Source organism: Symphalangus syndactylus, chromosome 6 (genome assembly GCF_028878055.3).
Source record: "Symphalangus syndactylus isolate Jambi chromosome 6, NHGRI_mSymSyn1-v2.1_pri, whole genome shotgun sequence".
Classification (NCBI taxonomy): Eukaryota; Metazoa; Chordata; class Mammalia; order Primates; family Hylobatidae; genus Symphalangus; species Symphalangus syndactylus.
Genome location: NC_072428.2, coordinates 51314944 through 51327737, shown reverse-complemented (window position 1 = coordinate 51327737; position 12794 = coordinate 51314944). Strand labels below are relative to the sequence as shown.

General features: G+C 41.8%; 1 protein-coding gene and 1 pseudogene across 1 annotated transcript; one reads left to right on the top strand and one right to left on the bottom strand.

Moving 5' to 3' along the window:
• Positions 1-3386: 3386 nt before the first annotated feature.
• On the top strand, positions 3387-4295 carry LOC129484552 (olfactory receptor 51F2). The gene has a single exon (XM_055282730.1). The coding sequence runs from the start codon at positions 3387-3389 to the stop codon at positions 4293-4295; it is 909 nt and encodes a 302-aa protein (XP_055138705.1).
• A 3198-nt stretch (positions 4296-7493) lies between these two features.
• Positions 7494-8945, bottom strand: LOC129484555 (keratin, type II cytoskeletal 8-like; annotated as a pseudogene).
• Between the last annotated feature and the right edge of the window lie 3849 nt (positions 8946-12794).

Below are 12794 nucleotides of genomic sequence, written 5' to 3'. Positions count from 1 at the left end.
TTTACATCAACTTGTATATATTGTATGCCCACACTTCTCAAAATATATTTCAAGGTATGGGGAATATAATGATGAAAAAACAACGAACTACCTTCCAGTAACTTAATTTTGTTAGAGAGGCATATTTGATCATACAATGGAATAAACACTATTCTAGATGCATAAATATAAAAGAATATAACTCCAGAGGAAGAAGTAAGTTCTTCTGACTTGACTTAGAGTAGGTGATGCTACCAAATGCTTCCTGAAATAAATTCATGTTTAATTTATACATGGTTCACTGGATCAAATAGTGGATCTAAAATATTTTGTCTTATTCAAAAAGAGAGAACTACATGAATTAAGCAAACACATTAGTGTGAAAGAACTTACTATATTTGGTAGTTTGGTGAAGTAAGGAAAAGCCCAGGTGCAGTATATAAAAAGATTTCTGAGGGTAGGGAGGAAGGTCACTGATAAAACTGGAAGATAAATATGGTCAATCAAGAGACATTTCAGAAGTTGAACCTATAAAGATTTAGAGACTGGATAGCCTTGACAGGTGGGGTTGGTAGAATTCTAAAAGGGCCCTAAAGATTTCTGCCCGTCCTGGCGTACTTGTCCTGAGCAATACCCATGCCTTGGGTGTGTGAGTGAGGCCTGTGAATGTGATGGGATATCACTCCCATGATTACGTTGCATTATATGGCAAAAAGGGTTTAACAGATGTAACTAAGGTCCCTGATTACTTGGCTTTGAGTTAATCAAAAGGAAGATTATCCTGGTAGGGCTTACCTAATCATAGAAGTCTTTAAAAGAGACAAGAATCTCGAAGGAGGTTCTCCTACTGGATTTGAAGACCTAAGATATCACGTTGTGAGAAGAACACATGACTGGGACTGAGGGTAGCCTCTAGAAGCTAAAAGCCCAGCAAGAAATTAGAGACCTCAACCATATACCACAAGGAACTAAATTCCTACAGCAATCTGAGTGAGGATTGTAAGGACTCTCCTCTCCAATTAAGAACATGGTACTGGCTGGAACTTTAATTTCAACCGTGCGAGATCCTGAGTAGTGCACCTAGTTTTGCTGTGCTCAGACATCTGCCTTACTGAACTGTGAGGTAATATATATGTCTTGTTTAAAGTCACTGAAGTTTTAGTAATTTCTTATGCAGCTATAGACAGCTAATGCAACAAATTATGTTTTGATCAAAAACAGAACCAGATTTCAAATATAGGTATGAACCATGAGGGAGGGAAATGAGGATAGACAAATCATTTTATGAGTTGTTGGTGTAGGAAAGGAGATACACATAGCAGGGATGCAGGCTAAGAAGAATGTCGTTCTTGTTTTTAATTATATTTAGATTGAGGAATAAATCGTATTTTATATAGATTGTATGAATAGCACAAATCTCTTACCCTTTTGAAGCAAAGAAGATAATTACATACTTGATCTCTCTTACCTCTTTTTTTTGAGATGGAGTTTCACTCTTGTTGCCCAGGCTGGAGTGCAATGGCGTGATCTCAGCTCACTGCAACCTCCGCCTCCCAGGTTCAAGTAATTCTCCTGCCTCAGCCTCCTGAGTAGCTGGGAATACAAGTATGTGCAACCACGCCTGGCTAATGTTTTGTATTTTTAGTAGAGATGAGGTTTCACCATGTTGGCCAGGCTGGTCTCGAACTCCTGACCTCAGGTGATCCACCTGCCTCGGCCTCCCTAAGTGCTGGTATGACAGGCATGAGCCACCGTGCCCAGCCCTTTCTTACCTCTTAAACACTAACTTTTGGTACATTGTATCTTACACTTTAGTGGCTTTTCTAAAATATCTGAAACCCCATTGCCTTTGAATATGCTTAGAATTTCTTTCGTGATGATTTTCACTTAGCCTCTGCTCGACAATTCTTTACTTACTCAGAGAAGCTGTTTGACTCCATCCCCTCCAATTTTCTAATATATATACCTCTGTATTTTAAATACAGTCTTTTTATTTGTTTGCACATTTGTTTTCTGAACTATCCTATTATTTCCTAATGATCCTCAGGGCAGGTGCAATACTTCACTTGGCTCTGTATCTCAACAGTCTGGATTGCAGCTTGCACTCAGTAACGTTTGATGTTAAACAAAACTAACATCCAAGATAGATTGAGACTAGGTAATGCGGGTTGTCTGGAAAGGAGTAAGAGCTCTTCTTTTTAACCTGGAAAGATGAAGAAAGGGTGAGAAAAACATAGTTGTAGCGGAAGAAGAGAAGAAATGAGAAAGAGATATTAACCAGTGGATATTACCTAAATTAGATTTAGAATATTTCCATGTTTTTTTTTTTTTTTTTCTCAGCTACCAGATAAAGAGACAAGTAGATACATGAAGGTGGGGGTTGGGGATAGATGTTGGAAAACAATGTGTATACACTTTTTTAACTTTAATTTTTCTCTTTAATGATAATAACTAACATTTGGTAAGTTTTTTACCATAGTGAGATGCTCTGCTGAGATTTTCACATACGTTAATTTAATCTTCACAATAGTCCTGTGGATATGCATACCATTGTTACTTTAGAGATGGGGAAAATGAGGCACATACAGTTTAGTAACTCATCATATGGTAATCCAGCTGGTAAATGTCAGAGTATTTTAACCCAGTTAAAATTTATAACATGCAGCTGTAAAAAACGTTGACTTGGGATGCAGGATAAAAATTCATAACATTCAACTACCCACAATACGTCATATTGGAGGCGCCATATATTCTAATTATGGTTTATACATAAGTATATGTTTTTATATCTAACTCACACTTGTTATGTGGTATGAAAATTTCTTATGTACAGTTTAAATTTTAATATCATGAATAGACTGTATGTTTATCCAGGGTATTATCACACTGCAGATAGTAGGGGATCAACAAATGTTGGCTATTTATTAGACATATTGGATTTGATTCTGATTGAAAGAAAATAGCAGGAGATAAAGAGAGGATTTTTTGGATGGGCCTCCGAAAGCTAGTGTAATTCAATTACTGTATCAGAATCACTGCATATATTACTATTTGTCTAAAATATCATACAACACTTTGCACACACTTCAACAAATATTTGCTGACTACCTACCACTTGAAGTCACTTATCAGACATGTGAACTTAAATAAGACGGAATGCTGCTCTCTTCGTTTTTGTACAAATTCTGTATCCTCAGGGAACCATTCATTTCCTGTTTTCTGCTCCTTTGTTTGATGTGGCCTTCATTCGTTGTTGCCGTTAACCAATCTTTATGAGCTTTCTATATAAGATAGACATTATCTTTTATAAATGTTTACTTGGTGAAATAATTTCAGATTAAATGCATAATAAATACAGTTTATCATTGCCAGACACTCAGCTTAAGATTCTGCCCTTTGAGTTCAATATGTCAACTTTGCAGAATATCACCTCCACTTCCATCATTTTCCTGCTCACTGGTGTTCCTGGGCTGGAAGCCTTCCACACCTGGATCTCCATTCCCTTCTGCTTCCTCTATGTAACTGCCCTTTCAGGAAACAGCTTGATCCTCTTTGCCGTCGTCACTCAGCCCAGCCTCCACAAACCCATGTATTATTTCCTCTCCATGCTGTCCACCACTGACCTCAGCCTGTCCATATCCACTCTGGTCACCATGCTGGGTACATTCTGGTTCAATGTGAGGGAAATCAGCTTTAATGCCTGCTTGTCCCAGATGTTCTTTATTCAACTCTTCACTGTCATGGAATCTTCAGTGCTGTTGGCCATGGCTTTTGATTGTTTTGTGGCCATTACTAATCCTCTTAGATATGCTTCTGTCTTAACTGATCTTAAAATAGCACAGATTGGAGTAGCAATTATCACCAGGGGAACAATAACACTGACTCCTATGGTGTTGCTTCTTAAAAGACTGTCCTACTGCTGCAACCACGTGCTCCACCACTCCTATTGCTTTCACCCTGATGTGATGAAGCTCTCATGCACAGACACCAGGATCAACAGTGCAGTTGGGCTGACTGCCCTGATTGCCACTGCTGGGGTGGATTCTGTCTTTCTTGTCCTTTCTTATATTTTGATCATTAAGACTGTTCTCAGCATTGCTTCCCCAGAAGAAAGGAAGAAAGCCTTCAGCACATGTATCTCCCATATTGGGGCTGTTGCTGTATTTTACATTCCATTGATCAGTCTGTCCTTTGTTCACAGGTTTGGGAAGCAGGCCCCACCATATGTGCATACTTTGATTGCCAATGCCTACCTACTAATCCCTCCTGTAATGAACCCCATCATCTACAGTGTGAAGACCAAACAGATACGCTAGGCTGTGCTAAAAGTTCTCCATTCTAGCATGGCAAAGAACTAGATGAACGTTTCAGTTTTTTCTAGTCTTTGTCATTTTATAGATGAGTAAAATGCCATTCAAAGAGGTTAATATGTTTAGACTCATGCTTGTATTTAAAGTTTCCCAAAATACAACTTAGTTTGAAGTAAGAAGACTGTGAACTCAGATTAATATGAGCTGAAGATTCTCAAGGATACCATTCTTTTCCTTTGATAGTCATGATGATAATAACATTTCTGCATTTGAGATGAATCATTTTCAAAGACTTTGTTAACCAATGGCCCAGCTTAGTTTGCAAATGTGGTATTATTTTGTTTTAAAAAATGGAAAAAGAGTGTCTACTTATTATTTAAACTTCTCCCTTAAAGAGATAAATAACATCATGCTGCTCTCAAATGGGAATAAAAAGTGCGTTAACAATTTCAAATTACTGAATCTTATAAACAAAATTTACCATAGACAGCTTGCCGTGTCCATGGTTACTCAATTGTTCCAAATATTTTTACTTTCCTTTGCCTCTGGCCTCCTTGACCTCCACATTTAACAGCTAGTATAATAAATAAATATTTTATTGCATTGTCAGTAACCTAACTGTATTTGGTCAAATATTCATACTTTCTCCCAGCTCTTCAGGGAAGATGTCAAGCATAAGCGTTCTGTGAAATACAACTATGCTTAATTCAACTCCAATCTGTATAGTTTCTTCAGAAGTAGTAATGTCATGCTTATTGCTGAACAAGCGTGTTCCTGCTTTTGGGAAATACCGTCTTCAAATAAATTAATTTTCTGTAAGGCCTCAAGATTAACAGAAGCAAATACAGAAATATTTTAATCTGGTGGGATTTATAATGCTATGCTTGGACCTTATCCCCAAGGAAAGTTGAAGTGGATATGCTATTCAGGGTCTAGATTGAAAAACAGAAATCACACCAGTGACTAACACAGGAAGCATTTAGTACAAAGAACTGGATAAACAGGTATTAGAGGACTGAAAGGGAAAAAAAGGAACACAGGAATAATGCGGGGATAATAACTACAGGAAGTTTCCTCTACTTATATGACCTTGGGAACAAAGAGAAGAGTTTGGGCTTATTAAAAACTATAATTTTGGTGGAGAGCTCCCCCAAGAGCTTATATTCTGACCTATAATGAGAGGGTGCTGCTCTTTTGGTCATGGTACCTTAGGAGCTCAAAGGATGGAGAACATGGGGCCAAGAGCCAACCTTACAGGAAAGGGGACTTCCCCGCTACAGCTCATACCTCAGGAACACCAGAGAAAGACCGCGCGTGGAGTTGGGACTTAGGTCCCTGAATACAGCCCACTGATGGTTGATTCTGTTTCTTCTGAGGGGCATGATGAGATTATTGCTGGAAGTGTGGGAAAAAATAAAACTAGAAACTGGAACCAATGCATCTGGGCAAAGAACTATTGCTGTGATGGCACTGATAGGTACAATAAGCAAACATGATAGACATATTTGTCCCTACAGCAGCTTCCAGTGTCCTAGCCTCCCCCAATTAATGGACCATAGCAGGGAACCAAACGATTATTCTGATTCATGAGTTGCAGCCTTCTTATCAAAAGCAGAGTCTATAGAATGGTGGATTTGGAGCTGAGAAAGCCAACAGCCACCACAATGGAGTAAGGTGCTTGTAACACAAGCTCAATATGGTCGTGATAGGGGTCTTATTAGGTACTCCATCCTGGACTGCTGTTAATAACAGCAGTAACTAATAACTACAGCCAGCTAAATGCTTTCACAGTTCACCAAGTATCATTACATACAATCTTCCGAAAGGATGCTAGTTGACAATTTTGAGGTATTTCTTGGGGATGTTTTCTCTCCTTTCTATCAAATATCTACTTCTCCTAGGACATGCCCCCTCTCTCCTCCACCACTTCAGGTCTCCTGTGCAATGGCCAGCAACAGAGTTTCAAGTTGTGTCTGAGTTAATATCTGTTTTGAGCTTACTGGCTTTCAAGGACTCTTTGTCTTATCTCTCATCTTTCCAACTGCTCTCATGTCTGTTCATGAATGGATTTTTTCCCAAAGACAGAAAGTATGGCGTATCTATTTTTAGGTGATATATTTTGACTGGAAACTTGTGCTCATTATTTTCACTGTCATCTTAATATCCAGTTCTAGTGTCCATTATTTTGTGCTTTTCTTCATGCTTCAGGGTGTTGACCAAAATGGACTGCATCATCGGGTTCTCTTGTGGGCTGACTTGGGGTTGGGTTCACAAAACCAAAGGCACCGGAAGGAGAATGTAGAGTTGGAGGAGATATTCTGCTTTGACAATGTTTCATCCTCCCGCTTTGGCCCCTGGAATCATAATGGTTTCTCACTATCACCAGTCTCCAGGCATCTCAGCATCCCTCGTGATAACGGTTTGGATCTCTGTCCTGACCCAAATCTCATGTTGAAATGTAATCCCCAATGGGTTACATCTTCCTCTTGCTCCAACCACGTGAAGTGCATTGTTCTCACTTTGCCTTCTGCCATGATTGAAAGCTTCCTGAGGCCTCCCCAGAAGCAGAAGTCGCTATGCTTCTTGCATAGCCTGCAAAACTGTGAGCCAGTTAAACCTCTTTTCTTTATAAGTTACCCAGTCTCAGGTATTTATTTATAGCAGTGTGAGAATGGACTAACACACCCTGTTTGTTTCCTAAGCCATGTCCATTATTCTATAATTCATTTTTTCACCGGCATCTCTCAGTTTAAATTATTCTGAATTTTGTTTATTTCCTGCTGATTTTGTGACTGATACATATCTCTTTAATGAGCAAAGATAATGACTCCTTGATCTTACTAGGTCTACTTTTACTTAACCTTAAGTACTTTTTGAGTTTGAAATGCATTTAATAGATGCTAATTGTTTTTTCACCACCTAAGGCATGAAGTGATTACTTTTTATTATTATTATTTTTTTTTGGCAGAGCTAGCTGAGGATTTAGTTAGGACAGGAAAAAAAAAAAGCAATTGAATTGTTTTGTAGCTGGAGGCACGGGCAAGGGCAGTCCTCAGGCACTAAACTCCCGCATGGATGGACTGAGGGCTAGGGCTGAGCCTCAGGTGGGTCTCCTGTTCCCTGTGCTACCCTGCACAGTGGCCTCCCTCCCGTGCTTTCCGGCAGCCGCAGGAGGGGCAGGCTGGGAGGGGCTGCCACAGTTGTTCACTTGGGCAGGACGTCAGAGGACTCGGACCAGCTTCCCTTCGTGGGTCTCGATCTTCTTCACAACCACGGCCCTGGTGGAGCTGGTGTGGCTGAAGGAGCTGGAGCCTGCGCCATAGCTGAGGCCAGGACTTGTGAGGCCCCCATAGGCCGAGCTTAGACCACCTGCATAGACAGTGGTGGTCTTTGTATGGATACTCATGTTCTGCATCCCAGATTCCAGCCGGCTCTCCTCGCCCTCCGGCAGCTTCCTGTAGGTGGCAATCTCGGTATCCAGGGCCAGTTTGACTTTCATCAGCTCCTGGTACCCACACAGCTGTCACGCCATGTTCTGCTTGGCCCACTGCAAGGCAGCCTCCAGCTCGGACAGCTTGGCGTTAGCATCCTTGATGGTCAGCTCCCCACGCTGCTTGGCATCTGTGATGGCGGCCTCCAGGGAAGCCCTCTGGCCTTTGAGGCCCTCAGTCTCAGCCTGCAGCCTGCTGATGTTCCAGTTCGTCTTGGAGATCTCAGTCTTTGTGCGCTGCGGGTCATCCCCCTGCTTCCCAGCCAGCGTCTGCAGCTCCTCATATTTGATCTGGTGCATGCTTTCAGCCTCCGCCCGGCTGCGATTGGAGATCTCCTTGTACTGCACCTTGACCTCAGCGATGATGTTGTCCGTGTCCAGGGAGCAGCTACTGTCCAATCACAGCACCACAGATGTGCCCGAGATCTGAGACTGTAGCTCTGGGATCTCCTCTTCATACAGCTGCCTGAGGAAGTTGATCTCGTCAGTCAGCCCTTCCAGGAGAGACTCCAGGTCTACCTTGTTCATGTTAGCTTCATCCACATCCTTCTTGATGAGGACAAATTCATTCTCCATCTCTGCACGCTTATGGATCTCATACTTGTTCTTGAAGTTCTCCATCAGCCCCTGTATGTTGCCAAGCTTCAGCTTCTCCTGGCCCAGAGTGTCCAGCTGCTGCCTAAAGTTGTTGATGTAGCTCTCAAACATGTTGTCCATGTTGCTCTGAGCTGTCTTCTGCTGCTGCAGGAGGCTCCACTTGGTCTCCACATCTTGTTATGCTGCTCCAGGAACCGTACCTTGTCTATGAAGGAGGCAAACTAGCTGTTGAGGGTCTTGATCTGCTCCTTCTCCTGGGCGCGCATGGCCTGGATGTTGGGGTCTACCTCCAGGTTAAGGGGACTCAGCAGGCTCTGGTTGACTGTGTCAGTGGTGATGCCTCCCATGCCGCTGGACCCACCATAACCTCCACCGAGGCTACCCCGGAAGCTGCTGGTACCACTGGGGAAAAGCTTGAGGAGCTGATGCAGGCACCAGGTCCACTTGTGTAGGAGTAGCTGCTGAAGACCTGGGGGGCTGGAGATGGACACTTCGTAGGACTTCTGGGTTACCCTGATGGACATGGTGGAGGTGGGAGTGGAGGCAGGCAGGCTGAACCAGGCGGACGGGCCTTTGATCTAGGTCTTATTACCGTAAAGTCTTGCTTCTGCCAGCATTTAAAACCCCAGGAAAAGCAGTATTTTCTCTATACTCTTCAGGGCCTGAAAACAGAAGTGGAAGATGGGGTGGACTTGTGGCCTCCTGGTTAGATGACTTGTAGGGATCTGGACACAAAGCCTTGTACATTTTCTCTGGCCTAAATAGCATAGACAGCTAAAGTTTCAGACTAAGAGGAAAGAGGCTTCAGTTCTGCAGTAGTATTGTTCTTTTGACTTTAGTTTACATTAAAAACATAAAAGAATCGATTTACTATTTCCCTTGTGAAATGCAAGGATTAGAAATTTGCCTTTCTCACTATTCACAATAGCAAAGACTTGGAACCAACCCAAATGTCCAACAACGATAGACTGGATTAAGAAAATGTGGCACATATACACCATGGAATACTATGCAGCCATAAAAAATGATGAGTTCGTGTCCTTTGTAGGGACATGGATGAAACTGGAAAACATCATTCTCAGTAAACTATCGCAAGGACAAAAAACCAAACACCGCATGTTCTCACTCATAGGTGGGAATTGAACAATGAGAACTCATGGACACAGGAAGGGGAACATCACACTCCGGGGACTGTTGTGGGGTGGGGGGAGGGGGGAGGGGGGAGGGACAGCATTAGGAGATAAACCTAATGCTAAATGACGAGTTAATGGGTGCAGGAAATCAACATGGCACATGGATACATATGTAACAAACCTGCACATTGTGCACATGTACCCTAAAACCCTAAAGTATAATAAAAAAGAAAAAAAAAAAAAAAAAAGAAATTTGCCTTTCTAATGGTTTGGAAGCAAAAATTATAACCCAGTATTTTGGAGAATATAAAATCTAAAGATAAGGTTGCTGTGGTTCCTACACAAAAATCCCAGAAAGGGATATGAGGTGGTAGGAGAAACTTTTTGTATAAATGAATCCAATAGAACAATTTCATTGATTGCTATAATACAATGTTAAAATTGAATTTTTCCTCCCTAGTTATGGCTGAGGCAGAAAAATCGCAGATGCTGAATTCCAAAGTGAGTTGTCAGACTATCAAGGAAGACAGGTCAGTGACAATGAGAATACACAATTCACTAAAGAATTAAAGAAGTTATTATAGACTGATATGGTTTGGATCTGTGTTCCTGCCTAAATCTCACGATGAATTGTAATCCCTATTGTTGAAGGTGGGGCCTGGTGGAAGGTGATTGTATCACAGGGACAGTTTCTCATGGCTTAACACCATCCCTCTTGGTGCTGTTTTTGCATAGTGATTTCTCATGAGATCTGGTTGTTTAGGAGTGTGTGGCACCTCCCCCTTGCTCCTTCTTCAGCCATATGAAGTATTGCTCCCTTTTGCCTTCTGCCATGATTGTAAGTTTCCTGAGGCCTGCCCAGCACCATGCTTCCTGTAGAACCTGCAGAACCATGACATAATTAAACCTCTCTTCTTTATAAATTACCCAGTCTCAGGTATTTATAGCAGTGTGAGAACTGACTAATACATAGACATAAAGGTAACAGCCTAAAAAGTGAAACTTGAGACTGTTTTTTTTTCCTACTAATCTGCATGCCCAAAGAGGAAATAGAGGAACACATATATAACAGTCTTCTTGGCATCTTAAAATTGCAAATGTCTTTTTACACACCCTAATGGTGAGCTAGCTTAGTATCTTTTTTTTTTTTTTTTTTTTATTATACTTTAGGGTTTTAGGGTACATGTGCACAATGTGCAGGTTTGTTACATATGTATCCATGTGCCATGTTGATTTCCTGCACCCATTAACTCGTCATTTAGCATTAGGTGTATCTCCTAATGCTGTCCCTCCCCCCTCCCCCCACCCCACAACAGTCCCTGGAGCGTGATGTTCCCCTTCCTGTGTCCATGAGTTCTCATTGTTCAATTCCCACCTATGAGTGAGAACATGCGGTGTTTGGTTTTTTGTCCTTGCGATAGTTTACTGAGAATGATGTTTTCCAGTTTCATCCATGTCCCTACAAAGGACACGAACTCATCATTTTTTATGGCTGCATAGTATTCCATGGTGTATATGTGCCACATTTTCTTAATCCAGTCTATCGTTGTTGGACATTTGGGTTGGTTCCAACTCTTTGCTATTGTGAATAGTGCCGCAATAAACATACGTGTGCATGTGTCTTTATAGCAGCATGATTTATATTCCTTTGGGTATATACCCAGTGATGGGATGGCTGGGTCAAATGGTATTTCTAGTTCTAGATCCCTGAGGAATCGCCACACTGACTTCCACAATGGTTGAACTAGTTTACACTCCCACCAACAGTGTAAAAGTGTTCCTATTTCTCCACATCCTCTCCAGCACCTGTTGTTTCCTGATTTTTTAATGATGGCCATTCTAACTGGTGTGAGATGGTATCTCACTGTGGTTTATGCAGCCAAAACACATGAAGAAATGCTCCTCATCACTGGCCATCAGAGAAATAGCTTAGTATCTTAAGCAAGAGGCAAATGGTGTCTTTGCAAGAACTGCCAGCTTTTGTTGTCAGAGCCTTGTTTGCTGAGAATTTCTTTTCTTTTTCTTTCTCTGATGTCAGAAAATTGTGACACAGAGGTAGTAGGGACATAGTATCTTATGACACAGGAGGTGCTGTTAAATGGGGGTTCTCATCATAAGACTTGTGAAGAGGACCACTTTAGAGAAAGCTGTGTTAAGATTTTATTCACTCTCTCATCAGGTGTTTGGGCAGAGATATAATGGCTCCCTTCAGAGAGATCTGAGGTGGACAGTGAGTGCGCTGATGACTGACTCCCTTTGAGAAACCTGAAGATCAGAAAAAGGGAGAGTTTCTGTGGTGGTAGAGTAAAAAAAAATTGCTGTTTCTTATCTAGGGTCCATACTACTCTCACAAATCTGCTTGTGCAAGACTGCCTGAGTGTGTCCTATGGACCAGAAGTACCCTGTGTGCATGTGAGAGAGCCAGTAAGAAGGTCCTCTTAAATGATGTCCAGTAGGGCTGTCTGGAGGCACAGTAAAGCCTCAACAGAAGAGAACTGGGGGTAACCTCTGGGCTGTGGACAGAAATAGAGCACATTCACCAGATCAAAGAAACCTCTGGTGAGAAACCAGTAGTTTGTTGGGAGACTTTGATGAACTCACAAAAGAAGTCCAAGAGAAAGCCCCCCAAACCACTAAGCCTAGCAAGTATGAAAACATCTTATGACAATATCGAATAAATAAGAATTTTACTAGGCCGGGCATGGTGGCTCACACCTGTAATCCCAGCACTTTGGGAGACCGAGGTGAACGGATCACTTGAGGTCCAGCCTGGCCAACTTGGTGAAACTCAGGCTCTACTAAAAATACAAAATTAGCCAGGTGTGGTGGCACGTGCCTGTAGTCTCAGCTACTCGAAGGCTGAGGCACGAGAATCACTTGAACCCAGGAGATGGAGGTTGAAATGAGCCAAGATCGTGCCACCGCACTCCAGCCTGGGAGACAAGAATGCAACTTCATTAAAAAAAAAAAAAAATTACCATTGGTTTTATTTTTCTTTTCCCTTTAGCTTTGACCTTGACAGTGTTAAAATAATAGCTAGTAAGATATGAGTGTGTGGAAGAGAAGAGAAGCCAACGAAGCCTCTCTCTAGATGTCCTGAGGACTACTTGTAGCCAGCTTTAGCTCACATAGCAGAGAGGAGTATTATTTTTGAATGAAGATGCAAGTGTTGATTAATTTATTTCTAAACTGAAAGTGCATTTTATAACTTTAAGTAGGACTTTTTGGCCCAGGGTGGTGCTTCACGCTTGTAATGCCAGCACTTTGGGAGGCCAAGGTGGGAGG

Excerpts from the sequence above, each read along its gene's own strand:
- LOC129484552 (XM_055282730.1), top strand. The coding sequence starts at position 3,387 with ATGTCAACTTTGCAGAATATCACCTCCACTTCCATCATTTTCCTGCTC.